Source organism: Pteropus medius, unplaced genomic scaffold (assembly GCF_902729225.1).
Source record: "Pteropus medius unplaced genomic scaffold, Ma_sr-lr_union100, whole genome shotgun sequence".
NCBI lineage: Eukaryota > Metazoa > Chordata > Mammalia > Chiroptera > Pteropodidae > Pteropus > Pteropus medius.
In genome coordinates, this window is record NW_024352786.1 from 11,068,253 (window position 1) to 11,086,962 (window position 18,710).

The 18,710-nt window shown below is 34.3% G+C and overlaps 1 protein-coding gene across 2 annotated transcripts in view; it reads left to right on the forward strand.

Annotated features, from left to right (window-relative positions):
- ARAP2 (ArfGAP with RhoGAP domain, ankyrin repeat and PH domain 2) overlaps positions 1 to 18,710 on the forward strand; it is a 157,461-nt gene that overhangs the window by 112,735 nt on the left and 26,016 nt on the right. For both annotated transcript variants that reach the window (XM_039848861.1, XM_039848862.1), the window contains 2 exons: positions 1,957 to 2,074; positions 12,265 to 12,393. In XM_039848861.1, the coding sequence (XP_039704795.1) occupies positions 1,957 to 2,074; positions 12,265 to 12,393 (247 nt within the window). The remainder of the gene's footprint in view (positions 1 to 1,956; positions 2,075 to 12,264; positions 12,394 to 18,710) is intronic.

Genomic DNA, 18,710 nt, shown 5'->3' on the forward strand with positions numbered 1-18,710 from the left:
AATTTATATATTTTTAATAATTACATATTAAAACCCTATGGCACTGGTTACCTTCCTTAGAACATGGAGCTGAACTACTTTGATCATAGACTTTGCTCTCATGACTCTTTGGCCACATCCTGTTTCTTATGCTGATCGTGTGAGGTTGATACCAGGGGACTTGAGGAAGTAGTACAGATTAATGAGCTCAAGTCTGTTACTAATGTTAGAATTGGTGCTCATAGCCTATGACTTAATTCCATCTATACCTAAATTCTTTAGTAGCTCATTTTAATCTTACTAATGAAGCCATAACAAAGGTTATTACAACTGAGAAAATTTTTAAGTACAGTATTTAGATAAAGGACTGTTTTGTTTCATCTTACAATTCCAAATTCTTTTTAAAAACACTGTAAAAACTATACAAAAATAATCATAAACATTTATTTAATGCTTAAGACTTGCCAAAACTCTTTAGTTACATTTGTCTTAACCGATCATTACCTCAACCCAAGGAGGCAGATAAAGCAGGTAATGTTTCAAGTTTATGTGGATAGAAACTGGAAATTAAGAAAATTAAAGCCAGAACTCAAACCTGGATTATCATATTCCAAACCCGATGTTCATTACATGGATTTATATATTCTTTAGTGTAATGATTTCCAGAGTGTCCTTTGTGGAGTTCTAGGTGTTCTGAAGAGGGGCCTTGGGTTTTTCCTGGGACAAGGAGTGGAGTTCCAGTCTTCCTTTCCTGTGTCAGCCTGAGATGCACTCCCTGCTTGGTTGCTCAGTAATTTATTATTTTAAGAAAGAGCTATATTTCTTTAAAAAATTTGAAGTCATTCCGTTAAATAGCATCATTGAAATGATTCATCTACTAATGTTTCTACCGCTTAAAATTCACATTTCCCAGATGCTTTTTTTAAAGTTTATACTGTTGCCTTTACTAAATGGAAAACAGTGGACTTAACTTTACAATTAATGTATTTCAAAGAAAGCACTAAATTCCATAAAATCCAAAAGATAGACCATATGAGTTACCTGTAATGAAAAATAATATGTTATTTTTATATGTGCAATAAGCTTATGCTCAGTAATGGACAGGAGAAATGGAAATGAGCACATATCCTTTCTAAGAAAAATTTTAAATAGGTACATACCTTTATAGAAAATGTGCAGTCAGGATAGTTTAATGCTTGAAACATGTTTGTTTAACATTATAACTAAATTCTAACTGAAGAAAGCCAGCTTGCTTTTAGCCAGCATGGAATTAAGGTTGGCAAAAACAAAAACAAGAAGAAACAAATCAAAAATCCCAAAAGTTTCTGAAGAAAATGGAGTGTTCATGTAATGTCCTGAGGCTTTGGGACTCTTGTAGAGCTGGCCCCCAGGCTGGCATTGCAGACTCTGCCCTATGCCCCGAAATCCTAGTTTCAGCATACTTTGGTGTCCCACCATCTGTCACTTGGCATGGCAGGACACACCACAGACCACTAAAACCCTGGGGCTTTTGGCATGGTGGACAGCAGTCAACTGTGTATAATTTAGGCATCGGGCTGAATAAACCAAGTCACTCTGAACTCTTGATTATAGAATTGATAGGTAGAAAGTTTTATTCCTGGAAGACCATTGGATTTGCTATCTTGTAACAGTCTTTGTTTGACTAGGTATATTCTTCCCTCTTGAATGATCTAATTGCTCAGCATGTGAGAAAAAATTTTGTCCTGACTATACTATGTCATAATATCTTTTTGCACTCACATTGAAATGTATTACGTTTTATGGAGAAGATCTGAACAGACTGTTTTCTCAGTGTGCTTAGAGAAGCTAGTAAAACATGCCTGGAAAAACCTGAGGACTTGTAAGATGGTAGATTGTAAGTGTTATACTAGGGCAAGTATAAGGCTATGCCCTAGTATAAGGCTATGTCTGTAACTGACATATAGTCTGACTAAATTTTGTCTTTTTTTTTTACAGATATCGCCAATGATGGAAGCAGAAGAATTAACTAATGATATATTAGCAATAAAAAATATTATTCCTACAAAAGATGATATCTGGGCCACATTTGAAGTCATTGAAAACGAAGAGCTAGGTAAGTGATTTTCATGCTAGAGTTTCTTAAATTCCTTATAGTATGAAGAAATACTGTATTTGTGATGTTATTATTAACATTTTATGTTTTTTTCTAAAGATTAACATTGTGAATTCCCTCCTACCTTAGTGCATGTGTTGATGTTATTGCCACTTGAGTTTGCCCTCCCGTGATTTTACTCATCAAAATAGATTATTTATTGACTCTAAAAATATAGTGCAAATCATTAGGAATTCGTGTTTCTGCCTCAGGAAATAAGGCCTGTGTTTATAAGGACAAACAGTTTGATTTGTAGCAATATTTAAATGTCACCACCACCACCACCTACCTGATTCCTGTATGCTACTCACTTAGCAAAAACAAAGAACGTTGATTTAAAAGATTATTATTTTAAAAAATAATTTTATTTTAAGCCTATCAAAGCTTATATTTTGGCTTTTTCATTTTTATCTATCTTTAGTGGAGTGGATCAGATATTTTGTCTTTTTTTATTACCGAGGTAGAAAAATAAGGAGAGCTTTGAAAGCACCTTGACTACCCCAATAATAAAGTGCTGAATAAGCTTAACATCCTAATGACACTATTTGGTTTTAAAGACCTCCAGGGGGGAAAAAAATAGATGCAGAATGTCTTTATGCCTTGACCATCTGTCTAGCTGATACTTACTAAGGTCTTGGGACCCTTTCTAGCACAGCTGTCAAACTGCCAAATGTGAAATCTTGCCACCTGCAAACTCAAGATAAAAATTAAAATCGAACATTGAAATACCCCATCGTATGTTATTAGGAGTGTTAATCAGTGTTGGAATGAAACGGGATTATCAAATACTTTGTCTTTCATCACTCCATCTTGATGTTTTCATTCCTTTGTATCTTTTCTTTTTATTATGCACAGCTCTTTAAAAAACAAATTTGTATTAAAATTTGTATTTCAGTGTTCACTGTCAAGATTCAGTGACTGTGGTGTCAGTTCACACTGTGTCTCCGTAGTCAGGCTCACTCTTTCCCAGGCAAACGACTCCTGTGGTCACCACCCACCCCACCCCACCCCCCCACCCCCCAAGTCTGATGGGTTTGCTTCAGGCTTTACATGTTTTTCTGTGACATTTATTGTTAATGACCGTTCTCTTTTTCTTCAGCGGTCCTCACTCTGTTTTGTGCTGGCTGGGTTCTCCTCCTGGCCCTCTAGTCATTTTCTCTTATTGTCAGTTCTTCCTTTGTCTATCCTCTAAGCAGTGGGTTTCTGCCGCTCCAATCTCTTTTGCCATCTTTTGTCATTTGACGTATTCTTTATAAATAAGATCTTTTTTATTCTTTGTTTGACTAATATGTGTGAGCTAGTGTTCCCCAAATGTTCCTTTTTTCTTCCTCCATCTGGCCCACCAGTGTACCTCCTTTAAAACCCAGACTAAGGGTTTTATTGCTCTTTGTCTTACCTTTTTTATGGTGCCCATCACATGGGTATATATTCATCTCTCTCAATGAGAGCTTCTCAGAAGGAAGGAGAGACTCTCTTTTTTTCTATCTCTTGTGTCTGGCACAGTGCCTAGTACATAGTTGACATACAGTTAAAATCTTTTGCTTAAGTGAAGCACAGTTTTACATTCGTGTATGATTCAATGGTGGTAGAGTCTTGATTTTTGTTGTTTAATTTTAAGGAAAGGGACTGGGTTAACAGCTTTATCATTTTTGTGAGTAGAAGATAACTGTCAGCATTACTGCCAGAAGTATCTTTCTAAAACAAATAGAATCATATTATTCCACCATTTAAAACTCTTTAATTATTTCCTCATTTTCTACCTATCCTGTAAAATCTAGTTCAAATGACCTTTCTCCATGATGATACTTAAATAAACATAGTTCTCATTGATCTTTCTCTGATTATTTACTTATAGATCTATAGTACTACATACAGTCTGACTTATAGAGTAGTAATGTGTGTATATTTGGCCCTGCCCTAGACCACATGTTCTTTGGGACAGGGGTCCCCAAGCCCCAGGCCACAGGCCTGTACCAGTCTGTGGCCTGTTAGGAACTGGGCCACACAGCAGAGGATGAGTGGTGGGCAAGCCAGCAAAGCTTCATCTGTATTTGTAGCCGTTCTCCAGTGCTAGCATCACTGTCTCAGCTCCACCTCAGATCATCAGGCATTAGATTCTCATAGGAGCACTGGTCCCTGGTGCCAAAAAGTTTGGGGACCGCTGCTCTAGGTTATCGCAGGAGTATAAAGGGAACTTTATAAAATATTTATTATACAAAATGGGCACTGGATATAAGAGGGTAGAGAAGTATTGCTTTAAAATTTACAGACACCTAAAATAAAACCCAGCACTTCTGGTTCACTAGCTTATTTAACCATTTATTTATTTATTTTGGGTTACCACTTTACTTGGAGGATTTATATTTACATTTACATTAGAAAAAGCACCAATTAATTTCCTGCTGACTGTCTTCCATCAACTACAATCTTGTGACTAGCAATACCTTCACTTTTATCTTCTTTTTATATTTCACTTTATCTTCCCTGCATGTTTCTAGAAATAAAGCTTTTAACATTTTAGAAGGTCAGCTGGAGCCACAGGTTCCATCTGCTTCAGTAAGCCAATATAATCATAGGACCCTTTGTTGCTTTTCTAGCTTTGTTCCTTTAAAAGCAATAAAAATCATCTTAGTTTTCTCTTCTGGCTATTTGTACTTGAACAGTTGACCAACATTAAAACCATGCCAAATTTGAATTCTTAACTCCATCAAATGTATTCTTGTTTGATATACATGGGGTGTTAACTTTTATTATATATTTGAAAATTCACAAATCAAAACCACTTGAGGTCTCCTAATCTTTTTATAGCTTCATTAGTAACTTTTTTTTTTTTTAATTAGAAGGAATCAAAAAAAAAAAAAACCCACTCAATCCAATTTTACCATCTGTGATGTACTGTCACATGCAAGTTGATAATCTGTCATTTTCAGGATAAGCATTCCTTCATTTTATTTCTGGATATTCTGCAATCTCTCTTCTAACTATATGGAATTCCTTCCTACTCTCATCCATTCTGCTAGTGCCTCTTGGTTGGGAGGACCAGTGCCCAAAAGCATAGAGCTCCAATGCTGTGACACGGGGATATGCTTCGACTCAGCCCTTGAGAAAACAAGGGTAGTAGGGAGAGAATGCCACCCAAAATCCATGATTCATTATTCTGCTGTGGATATCCTAAAAAGCAAACAAACAAACAAAAACACAGGTAAAGAACCATGCAGGAGACAATCAGCTCTCCAAAAGCTGACCAGGGCCTTGAGATCTCCTAGTGGCTCCTAATCTACAAGCAGGAACCACTCTTTATGTGCCTGCCACATGTGGATACATTTATCTGAGGAGCAACAACCCAAGTCACTCAAGTTTGGAATGCATCTATTTTATGTTCTACCTCAGTTAACAAGATATTTGTAGGATATGTTCCACATCAACACACTATGCCAGAGGTAGTGAGAGATATAAAGGTCTAAAAGATATGGTAAATGCCCAAAACAGCAGTCCCCAACCTTTTGGCACCAAGGACGAGTGCTCCTATAAGAATCTAATGCCTGATGATCTGAGATGGAGCTGAGGCTGTGATGCTAGAGCTGGGGAGTGTCTGCAAATACAGATGAAGCTTCGCTCACTTACCCGCTGCCCAGCTCCTGCTATGCGGCCTGGTTCCCAACAGGCAACAGGGGGCTGGGGAGTGGGGGGCCTGTTCTAGTGTACTCATTAAAAAAAGTTAATATAATATCCTAATTATAATGTAAAAATGAGTAGAGGAAATATATAATAAAACATTATAAATGCTGACACACTCCTATATGGTCAAATATAATGAAAATAAATTCTTACATCAATATGGAATTACCATATATGTGACAGCTCTACATGCACACTGTATATGCATGTCAATTTGTGACTCTCATATCACTAGAAGCATTGACATTGTTGGCAAAATGGTGTCTGAGTCCATTTGGGCTGCTATAACAGAATTTCATAGACTAAATGGCTTGTAAACACCAGGAATTTATTTCTCACAGTTGTGGAGGCTGGGAAGTCCAAGATTAAGGTACTGGCAGATTCAGTGTCTGGTGAGAGCCAGCTTCCCAGTCCACAGAGGGTTGTCTTTTCTCTCTGTTCTCACACGGTGGAAGGGAGCTCTGTGGGGTCTCTTTTCTAAGGACGATAATCCCATTCATGGGGACTCTGTCTTCTAAAGGTCCTGCCTCCTAATATTATCACATCAGGGATTAGGTTTCATCATAGGAATTTGGGGGAGGAGTGGTGGTAGCAGACATTCAGACCATAAGCAATTGGTGAGCAGTTCTTACAAAGTTCTGACAAATCACCATCTTTTTTTGCATATATATATATATATATATATATATATATATATATATATATATATATAAATCAGATTCATGAGGAAAAAATGTCATATTAAAACTGTATAAAATATTTTGAGAATTTGTATGGAAAGCTGAGTTAGATTCTAGGTTCAGTTAATTTATAAGTAGGGTTTCCTCTGAATGTCTGGTGGGACATTTTTTGAAATTTGTACTGGATAGAGAATAAGTCTGTCTTTGTGTCATTCTTTGAAAGATACCAAGCATCCCTGACCCACTGCTGCCAATCATTAGGACAAGCTGAAGCCCACTCTAGGAGAGGCTGTCACCTTCCTCAAGAGCTTATCTTCTAAAGTATACTGTTATTTTAATGCTTTGTTTTAAAACTGAACCTCTCGGCTGATCCAGCCCCATATCCTCTAGGTCCTTGACTTGCTGAAAAAAAGTAACTGCCTGAGGAGCCGCATTTAAGTGGACTTTTCAATTGAGCGGTTCAAGTTTGTCAAACACTTTCTATGCAGCAATATCATAATGAAATGTTTTCTTGATTCTTCCTTATAGCTGCAATGATGTAGAAGATCTGTTCATTTTTAATCAGGGTTCTTTCCAACCCTTCCTTTGATTGACACAGAAAGGGCTGTCAGCCTCTGATTCTATGGATAGGACCGAGAAAGGCTTGCATAGCTCAAAATTTGGCACTAAGAATTTAATTATTGGGGAAGTCATAATTGTCTCAGGAAATCCTGTGCCATTACTGCCAGAAATTTAATGACAATACCTATAATTTCGAGTGAAAAATAGATAGCTCTTTTTAACTAGATTTATTCTATGAACATGATTTTAAACTATTAATATTGTGATTTACCTAGCTAAAGAGTCATCTCTATAATCTCTTCTTCTTAAATAATTACACTGAATTTTCAGCAACTTCTATGCTATAGATAGTATGCAAATAAGTTATTTACTTCTAGTAATGCCCTAATGCCAAATGACTTTCATACCATATAATCTATCATGACAGATGGTTATAAATGTAACTATAAATAAAAACATTTGTAGGAATTTATATTCCAGCAATGCTTGATGACTCAATTTTTCCTGTTTCTTATTTCTTTAGGTGGACTTTAATGTCATTTATAATTATAGCATTGACAGTCTAATAAACATTTATCTTTTCGGCCCATTTTTCAGCTCTGTTTTTATGCAGAAACTTGAATCTTCAGGATTTTCATTCCCCTGAAGTAGTTTATACTATGAGGCTGATGGAGGGAAAAAACTTATTTTTTGAAAACCTATATTTGCCTCTATATCTGCTGTGATATATTTTAGTATAACTAAAAACACTTTAGAGCTATCACTGTAGTACCTGCTTTCATTAGCGACTCTCTTTAATATAAATGCTCTGATATCTGGAAGTCTCATTACCAATTTAATCTTGTAGTAAAGAAGAGTAAGCTTTTATTTCGATCCACATACTGTTTTTCAGTTAAGAATATCATTCTCACCTCTAAGCCAACCGTAGTATCATTCGTTTCCTGAAATGCAGGATGTTGGAACTATTTTGCTATTATTTCCTGCCACTAAGGATGGGAAAGTGAGGGCGAATAAGGGGAAAGGGTGAACTGACATTGTTTTTCACTTTGCTTATGTTACCTTGTTCAGTCCTCAAAAAAAAAAAAAAATCTTGGTAAGTTGATACTTTTCCCCAAATCACATGTGAGAAAATCATCATGTGGGGATTTCCATACTTGCCCAAACTAAAACTAAGTGTAGTAGTTAAGATTTGGAGCTATAAAGTCAAATAGATTTGAGGTTCAAATCTCTGCTCCTTACTTGAAGCAGCTGTTCGACTTTAGGCAGGTAGCTGCATGTCCCTGATCCTTGGGTTCCCCTACATGTAAAATATGAATAATACCTAATGAAGAGTGTCCTTGTGAGAATTAAAAGTGATGACTGCTGCGAAGTATCCAGTATACATAATGTCTGAGACGTAGCTGTTATTCCAGAAATGGCAGCTGCTAACAGGGTCCTCGTGTCCCAGAGTTCGCATGTAATGGAACCAAGAATTAGATAACACCAAATGTAAAGAGAGTGCTTATTCTATAATTAGTTATTCAGTGATATTATTGAATATATTTCTTATGCTGTGCATAAGGATGCTGTGACTTATTTTATAGGTAGGAGTTTGTACCTCTCAATCCTTTCACCTTTTTTTGCCCTTTCCTTCACTGCCCTGCCCTCTGGAAACCATGTTTAACCTCTGTATCTATGAATCTGTTTTGTTCTGGGTTTTTTTTGTTTGTTTTTTCTTTTGAATTCCACATATAAATTGAAATTATGTGGTACTGCCTTTCTCTTTCTGACTTATTTCACTTAGCATAATACACTCTAGGTCTATCCATGTTGTCACAAATGGCAAGATCTCATTTTTTTTAGAGCTAAGTAATAGTTCATTGTATACATGTACCATTTCTTCTCTATCCATTCATGGTTGGTGGACTTTTAGGTTGTTTCCATATCTTGGCAATTGTATACAGTGCCGCAGTGAACATGGGGGTAGATATATCTTTTTGTGTTTAGGATGCGTCTGTTTTTGGATAAATACCAGTAGTAGGATTGCTGGATCATATAGTAATTCTATTTTTAGTTCTTTGAGGAAGGTCCAAACTGTTTTTCATAGTGGCTGCACCAATTTATAAGCCTACCAACAATGCACAAGGTCTTCCTTTTCTTCATATCCTAGCCAATTCTTATTATGTGTTGTCTTTTTGATTATAGCCATTCTGACAGGTGTGAAGTGATATCTCACTGTGGTTTTGACTTGCATTTCTGTGATGTTTAGTAATATTGTCTGTTGGCCATCCATATCTCTTTTTTGGAAAAAAAAAAGGTTTATTCAGGTCCTATGCCCATGTTTTAATTATACTTGTGTTTTTGATGTTGAGCTATATGAGCTCTTTATATATTTTGGTTATTAACTCCTTGTAGGATATATCATTTGCGAATATCTTCTCCCATTCAGTAGGTTGCCTTTTCATTTTGTTGATGGTTTCCTTTGCTGTGCAAAAGTTGTTTAGTTTAATATAGTCTCATTTATTTATTTTTGCTTTTGTTGCCTTTAAGGAAACATATATATATATATATATATATATATATTGCTAAGACAGATCTCAAAAACTTTACTGCCAATGTTTTCTTTCAGGAGTTTTTTGGTTTCAGGTCTTACATTTAAGTTTAAGTCTTTAATCCATTTTGAGTTTATTTTTTGTATATGGTGTAGGAAGGTGGTCCAGCTTTATTTTTTTGCATGTATCTGTCCAGTTTTCCCAACGCCATTTATTGAAGAGACTCTTTTCCTCATTTCATCTTCCTGCCTCCTTTGTCGTAGATTAATTGACCATATAAGCATGCGTTAATTTCTGGGCTTTCTAATCTGTTCTATTGATCTTTGTTTCTGTTTTTGTGCCAGTACCATACTGTTTCGATTACTATAGCTTTATAATATAATTTGAAATTAGGGAGCATGATACCTCCAACTTTGTTATTCTTTCTCAAGGTATTCTGATAGGGACTGCATTGAATCTGTACCTTTCTCAAGGTATTCTGATAGGGACTGCATTGAATCTGTAGATTACTTTGGGTAGTATGGACATTTTAATGATATTAAATCTTCTAATCCATGAGCGTGATATATCCTGTTTTTGTGTCTTTTTTAGTTTCTTTTATCATTGTTATAGTTTTCAGAGTACATGTCTTTTGCCTCCTAGGTGTTTTGTTCTTTTTGATGTAGTTGTAAATGGGATTGTTTTCTTAACTTCTCTTTCACAATAGTTCATTAGTATTGTATAAAAACACCACAACTTTTAAATTTATTTATTCTAATAGTTTTTTTTTTTCACATTTTGCTAGAATCTTTAGGGTTTTTTAGATATAGTTTATCATGTTATCTGTAAATAGTGACAATTTTACTTTTTTTCCAATTTAGTTGCCTTTTTATTTCTTGTCTGATTGCTGTGTCTAGGACTTCCAATTATGTTTTAAATACAGCTAATTCTAATTTAACTTCCATTAATAGAAGACAACCACTTTATGGGTTAATCAACAAGTGAATAATAGCTTTGGCAAATTATGGGCAATTATGATCTTTGCCAAACCCTTTAGAAAATTATTTGAAGAAAAAGATTGATGTAGCACAAAATATTTTTTCTGGTTTTATAAAAAATTATATTTTATCTTCTGATCTACTTACAAATATTTTAGGCTACCATAGGAATTCATTCCTTGAGTATTTATTGAACATCTGTTATGTATGTACTTGGCACTCTATTATGTACAGAGGATATATTTGTAAAGAAGAGGGAAATTTGTATTCAAATAGTCTAGTTGCTCATTATTTATTTATTTATTATGTATTTGTTTGTTTATTTTGAATTGCCATCATCATTAACTTATTCTAATAAGCACAAAATGCAGCACTGCAGTACATTATTTAGTCTCATAATTTAGTTTCATAATCTCATTATTTAGTCGGGAAGCAGAAAATTTGTTTTCTTCTTCTGCGGACCTGGAATTATTGATAAGTTCTAGAATGCTATATTCATAGCAGGGGAGACCAGTATTAAGAAGTATATGATATATTTGGTTGTTTTTACTTGTGATTTTATTATTAATTAAAATATCATGGCTTATATATGAGTGTGATGATATTGACATACTCTTTGTCATTAGCATTCCTACTTTAAGCAGAAACAAAAAGTCCACTGTGCTTTACATTTAGAAATGTATGAAAGAGTTGAATTGACTTATATATAGCATTGATACTGGGAAATTTGCTTCAGCGTCTTCATGTTAGAGCTTATGTTCTTGCTATTTCAATTATTCTATTTTTAGTGGGCTGTGAAAAGGTTTGAATTTTTTTCCAGCATATGCTTCTGTTGTAACATTTTATTAACTGATTGACATATTTTGATCAGCAAAACACTTTTATATGAAGCTTTGATTGTAATTGTAAAACCTTTTTTTTTTAACTGTGCTAAGAATTTGTGATGCATTTTAAAACATGATTGCCTAAAACAAAATATATATGGATGAGTATTTATCAAGGAGAAATCTTTAAGAAGTCATTAACTTCTTGCTTTTGGTCTATTATATCAACAATTAATGTATAATATTGCCACATAATATGTATGCTTGATATTTCCACTAATAGTTAAACATAGATCACTCGGTAATATTTTATGATTATTTTTATATGTTCTCTGTTGAAGTTACATTTTATAATTTCATATAAATTGACTATGTGAATATCAACTATAAGTTGTTTACTGCTATCGATGAGAAATTATAACATGCTAATCTTGTTGGGATAAACAAAGGATTAATTTGTTACTACTTACCCCTGAACAAGATTAATTTTGCTAATCATTTTATAATTATTTAATTGCATGTGCAAACAGACAGATTTCCATAAGCAAACCAGAATGTTACCTACGTTAAAAAGTAGAGTAAGATACTGATTGGTTGTACAAAAGGTAGCATTATTTCTGAGATTTTATCTAAAGGATAGCATCTCTGAATTTTTTTTAAGTAGTTGAGTGACAAACAAATATTCTCATACAGATTTATTTATATAGTAAATTTCGTAATGTGCTTAATGGTGTTCTAGGTGTTGGGTCCCTTTTATGTATTCCTAGTGCTATTATTCTGTAATATAAGATATGGTTGTGTTTATTGTTGCATACAGATCTTTCTAAAAGGATTTGTAAAAAATTATTCAAAAATGATATCTTAATATATTTTTATTTGATTTGGTTTTATTTTTTGCAGAGCGCCCTCTTCACTACACAGAAAATGTGTTGGAGCAGGTGCTTCGGTGGAGTTCATTAACTGAACCTGGCTCTGCTTATCTTGTCGTGAAGAGATTCTTAACCATTGACACAATTAAACACTATAATGGTAGGTACTGTTATTTCACATGGCAACTATGATTGAAAATTCAAGTGGATAAAGGATAATTATTATGGCATGAGTATTATTTGAAAATGTAAAAGCAAAACGAGTAGCTAGATACAGACTCTGCTGACATAGCATTGTCCAATAGAAAGAAGAATATATAGACAGGAGTACCAAGTGCCGGGGTCAGATGTCCTGGAGGGCAGCACTGTGGTAACAATTGGCTAATGCGACAGTACCACGTTAAAGTGTTTGGAAGGAGTAGTTTATGTTTAAGGGCTTCTTCCACGTTTATGTGTTTCCTAAGTTTTAGATAGATGGTAAATCTTCCTGAATTATGTTTACATCTGAAAGTTCTCTGGGCATTCAAGAAGTGCAGGTTATGCAGGCTCTGAGATTGAGTGCTTATTATATAATTCTCACTTATTTTCGTTGATACTGGAAAACAGAAACAAAATAAAACACTTCCTATAAGGATCCTTGCCACCCAACTGAGAAAAGACATGTACACATGGAAGATTAAATAAGTTAGCTAGCACAATGAAATCACATAAGAAAAAAATCTCTGAACCTGTACGAGATATTAGAAACTTTTATTTTGAAACTCTGATTTTTCTGTTGGGTTGCCATTAACTGACAGATTTGAAAAAGATTTCCTGCCAATATTATATGTAAAGTAACCCAAAAGCAAAGGACTCAGGTTTTATAAGATGAAATTTATCACAACTTTTATAATAGTAATAATAACCATTATTTATTAATCACATTAACTGAGCTCTAGTAATATGTTAATCATTATATATTATATAACAATTTAATAACATGTTAATCATTCAGTGAGCTCCGTACACACCAAATCTCATTTAAGCTTTTTAAAGCATCCTTGTGAGTTATATTGTCATTTGAATTATACAAATGAGGAAAAAGAGAAGCTCAGAGAAATGAAGAAATTTTCCCCAGATCACAGTTACTAAATGTTGGATTTGAGACTAGGTTGGTCTTCTAATTTAAAAAAAAAAGGTGGAGCTGTTGATACAGCTCTTAAATGCTATAAACCTACTTCTTAGTGTTATTGCAGGCTCTCTAGCTAATATTCACAGGTCGGTAAATTCTAAATTGTTCCAACGCTGATCTGACAAATTTCTGGTTTCATGATGTCTTAGTCTGTTTAGGCTGCCCTAACAGACTACGATAGACTGAGTATCTTCCAAACAACAGAAATGTCCTGCTCACCGTCTGGAGACTGGCAGTCTGAGATCCAGGTGCCAGCACGGTTGGGGTCCTGTGAGAGTTCTGTTTCAGGCTGCGGACTTCTCACTGTATCCTCGCATGGCAGAGAGCAGAGGCAGGAAGCTAACTCTCGTGACTCTTCTCAGGGTAGTGATCCCATTCATGAGGGCTCCCACTGTCTAACACTGTCACACTGGAGAGTTTGGAGAGACACAAGCATTCAGTCCATAACATCATCGTTTATAGCTCACACTTAATAAAAGTATTTTTGCAAAATGCAAGTGGTGAAACAACTTTTATGTTATTCTAGCCTTAACTAGTATCCGAAAAAACAAAAGGTACTTTTTTTGCTGTAGAAATTTAGCCTTTGAGAGACCTTTATCTTATTTTAATTTCTTTAATACTCTTACATATGATTTTGACCACATCCTACATATACCTCTTAAGGATTACAACAGAGATTCTCTCTAGGGATGTGAATGCAACATGCATCCATGTCAGAAAGCAGTGGTTCTCAGGTAGGGGCAGTTTTTCCCCTAGGGGGACATTTGACAATGTCTGACGGTCACAACTGGGTGTGGTGGTGCTTCTGGTATTTAGTGGGTACCAACCAGAGAGTCCACGAAGCATTCTACAGTACACAGAACAGCTGTGTTAAACAATGAATTATCAGAACCAAAATGTCATTAGTGCCCATGTTGAGAATTTCTGATTTAGATGATCTATGAAATCTGTTCTAGCTCTTAAATTCTGTATTTTTTCATTTTAACATTGAGATAAATTATTGAGCTTCTGAACCAAGTCCTATCAACACGAAACATGTATAATAGGTTCTCATGGTTTCTTTTCTTTTAGAAAAAGCAACTTTTTGTGTATTTTAAATTTTTTTTCTGGTGAAAATTTTGCTTTTTCTAATATTCCTCCAAATATCCATTTCTTCATGTTGCAAAATACTTGAAACTCACATCTAGACATAATACCTTAGCTCTTGTTTGAACACTAATGGGCTGGCTATGTGAATAAAAATAGACAAAAATACTGTCTTAAAAGGCTGTGACATAAAGGAAGGTTTCGAGCAGGTGGGGTGAGGAATAATCCAAACAAGGGTACCATTAAGTGCTGTTGATCTTTCGGGGTAAAAAAAATGTACAGATTGAGCTGGTTGAGAGTAATCACGTCTGAGTAAAATGTTTATGTTGTTTAAGAACAATAAGAAACGGTAGAGTGACAAAATGTCCATTGGCTCTATCCATAAACCGGGTAGGAAGATTGGGCGCTATAATGATGCCTCACATATTTCTTTATGTCCTTTTTATGGGGTTACGAGTGTGTCATTTCTGTTATGAAAGCATCAAACCTCTACAAGGACTAGACAAAGAATCTTGCATAAAATCTGGAGAACTCAAGCAGTGGAAAGCAGGCGACGATGATAGTTTCAGGGATGTGCATGGAACATTCTCTTGAGTAAAATGTCAGTTACCTTTTATGTTATTCTCATGTCTCCTTCATTCCTTTAACAGGGTGGGAGCTATGAAACCCGGCCCTGTCCCCCCACTAACCCTCCCTCGGTTTGCCAAACCAATATGCAGCTTATTATTATAATACCTTTCGTTCTTTCTATCAGGAAATTGTATCTTTGAATAAAAAAAAAAAAATCAGGTTTTAGAATAATGCCATCAGCAAATACATTAATTGGACCATTTTATTACAGTAGTTACATATTTTTTTGTCAAAAATAGGAGTACCTATGAAGTAAATATTTAAAATACTCTAGTTTTCTATCCAATAAAATTGTTATAAATGTTTTTAATTAGACCTTGATTTATATTTAGGTTATCAAAGCAAAATAATCTCTTTCATTATAGTTGCTTCTGAATCTGTATGAATTTAGGATCGTCATTTTAAAGAAGTTCTGGCCTGTTGTTTTTTTAAATCAATTGATTTTTTTTTTTTCTATAGTTGTGTCTTGTAGCAACCTGGAGCTTATAAATACTTCTTATGGGATATACTTTGTGATAGATTTTAGGTTGGTTGGATATTCCGTCGTCTTTGTCTCTGTCTTGGCAAATGTCTCGTAAATCAATCACAATGACCATCGTCTCCAGAATCATTGCTCCATTCATTACATCCACTGCTCCTTAAAATTGGAATCTAAAGGGAAAATAATGAAAGTAAATCAAATGTGATTTCTCTGTCAATTTGTCAGAAAAACTAAAATCATCTCAGAAATACACTGCTCTTCACAACAGAAAGGGAACAATGTTAAGGATTTCTTTTTTAAGATTTTCTTATTCTAACCTTGGCCAAGTGAAAATTACCAGAGTTTGAAACAAAGATAGTTGGTTGCAACCACAATTTCTCTTAGTAACAAATAGCTAATGTTTAACATTTTTTGAAACACAAAGTAGCAATACCACATCCTTTGCACTCTGTCTCCTGGTACTTGATACCTAGTTACCACATATTTTACTGTCTACCTATCCCTATCACTAACTCTTTCCCTGTATCTACACACTTACAACTTGTATTTCATTAATTGAATAACAGTTTATCTAATATAATAAATTATAAGCATATACTTTTGTTTGACATTGTATTTTCACCACCTTTTTGCTAGGTGAATTGTATCAAATATGAGTTTAGGAGTTTAGGGTGGTAGTTAAAGGATTTTAATTGTCTCAATTTTCTCACTTTATCTGAACAGTTTAAAATGTAGACTTCATATATAGGAATAGATTTCAAATCATTGAACACTTAATTTCTGCTCATTCATTTAAGGTAATGAGGTAACATACTTTTATAGAAATATATGAGAGTAAATTAATTTTCTATTGCCTCTACTTAAAAATAAATTCTGTGTTTTTAAAAGCTGCATTTTATTTCTTAGAAACAGTTTGCACCATTGTCATTATTGTACGGGGGAGTTAACTAACTTGAAAAGAAGAAAACAGTCCTCGAATTTCTTTGCTACCCCATGATTATGACTGAGACATTGAGATAGGAAGAATAAAACTTCATTAAAATTGCCATTTAGACTTTGCTATAGCTAATCTTATTAAACCATCTTTTATCATTATCTCTTACATTGAGTTAAGTTTCAACATCTCTATCACAAGTGAGTCATAAATTTATAGCTCCTGTAAGATTCCAGAACGAATAGTTTTATATTGCTGAAGTCTTATTTTAAGTGCTAAAATTCTTTAAAATTACCTCAATAGAATGTGATACATGGGAATCAAGTTTTAATGACCTCAGTAGGAAAGAAATAATTTTAAGATATAAGATGTAACTCAAATGCAGATCCCTGTGGGTTTCTAAATTTAGATTGCTGCATATGACAGATGCTTTGGAATTAAATTTGCATTAGAATTGAATAGTTCAAAATGCAACTGCTTCCAGCAAATTCAGACCTGGAAAGCTGAGCCATCATCCACTATCGACTTAAGAAAATAAGAAAATTTCAGCAAAAATAGTTTCAGTCTATAAATCATAATCTAACCAAAATAATTTACATTTCACTCTCCATCAAATCTTTTTAAATCTAAAGATGTGTAAAAATTGATGGTAACACATAGTCTACTTCAAGTAGAAATATTTTCTTGGAAATTGATAGCAGTCTTTGATATTCATTATAGAATATGAATGTCCTGACTTCCAATATTATAATTCAGTACTGAGCAAAACAATTGATAAGTTTCTGTTAGCGCTCTGTTTCATGCAGGAATCTAGTGTGGAAAGTTTAAAGGATTGTTAAGCATTGTCTTTATTCACAAGGAACAGAAAATCTAAATGTATGAAAACTTTAAATGTAAGACACTAAACACAGCATGTGATAAATGACCACTATAGGCTAGGAGGTTTGTTTCTAGGGAGCTTTGTAACACAAAACGGTGGTTCAGCTAGATTTGACATTTGACATCTTTTCTAACACTTAATGTCTCTCATTCAAGGAAGTAGCCATTTCTTGTTTAGTTTTTCTTGTATGTATTGTTCTTCCATAATAAGACTATGTCTTATTCTTTTACTCACTGAAAGTACATGTTGAATAAACTTTTTTAAAATAAATGAATAAAACACGTAACTGAGGAAGCTACTGACAAAATCTCACAGGACTGCAAACACCTTCGTCTAAGTAGTTAGGGAAGGCTTTCTAATGGAAATTAGTGTTGTGGTATTACAGACACAGCTGTGTGTAGTCCTCAGTCTCTTGGTTTGTATGCTTCCTGAGACATTAAGATAGGGAGAATTAGAGAGGTTACTATTTGGGGTGAAATGGGGGTACAGTTACTGAATTCAGTTTTGAATATGTCGGGTTTTAGTTGTCTTTGAAGTGTCCAAGAATATATTTCTAGAAGGGAACTAAGGAAGTTATGGAGTGCATTGTTAGGGGTGTGGTTTTAGCCTTGGGAGAATACAAGATCATGTGGTTTTAATGTTAAAGTAAGAACATTAGGGAGCTGAGCATAGAATTACCGGCCTTTAAGGGATAGATGTATCAAGAGGGGCTTGGTGTGTGAAGGAACAAACAGAAAAGTTGCAAGAAAACAAGGACAGAGCAATGTCATGGAAAATCATCAAAGGGGTAAGTTCTAGGAAAAAGTATTTAACTATAAAATGGTGCACGAGGTCAAGAAAGGTACCTGGATTTTTGTTGTGGTTATAGTGCCGGTGGTGGTGATCATTATGGTCATGACCATTACTTATAAGAGAAGTCTCTAAATATAGAAGACAGAATTCTATGTCAGATATTAAGAAACCTGAATTGTAATTCTAGGACAGTGCTTTCTAACCTTGTCACATAAACTTTATGAGCCATAGTTTTCTCATTTATAAAATGAGATCATATTACCTATACTCCCTACTTTGGAAAGTTATATGAAAATCACATGAGATAAAATATATGAACATTTTGAAGTCTAAAATATTATCTATGTGTTTATTAAAAGTATGCTAAAAACTAGACTGTAATATAAAAGAAACATAACATTTAGTATACTAAATTTTATTTTAGAAAGGGTTATAACGTAATAATAAAAACAGAATAGAAAAGTAGTGTTCTACTTTCTATAGTCTGCTGCATTTTCAGTAAA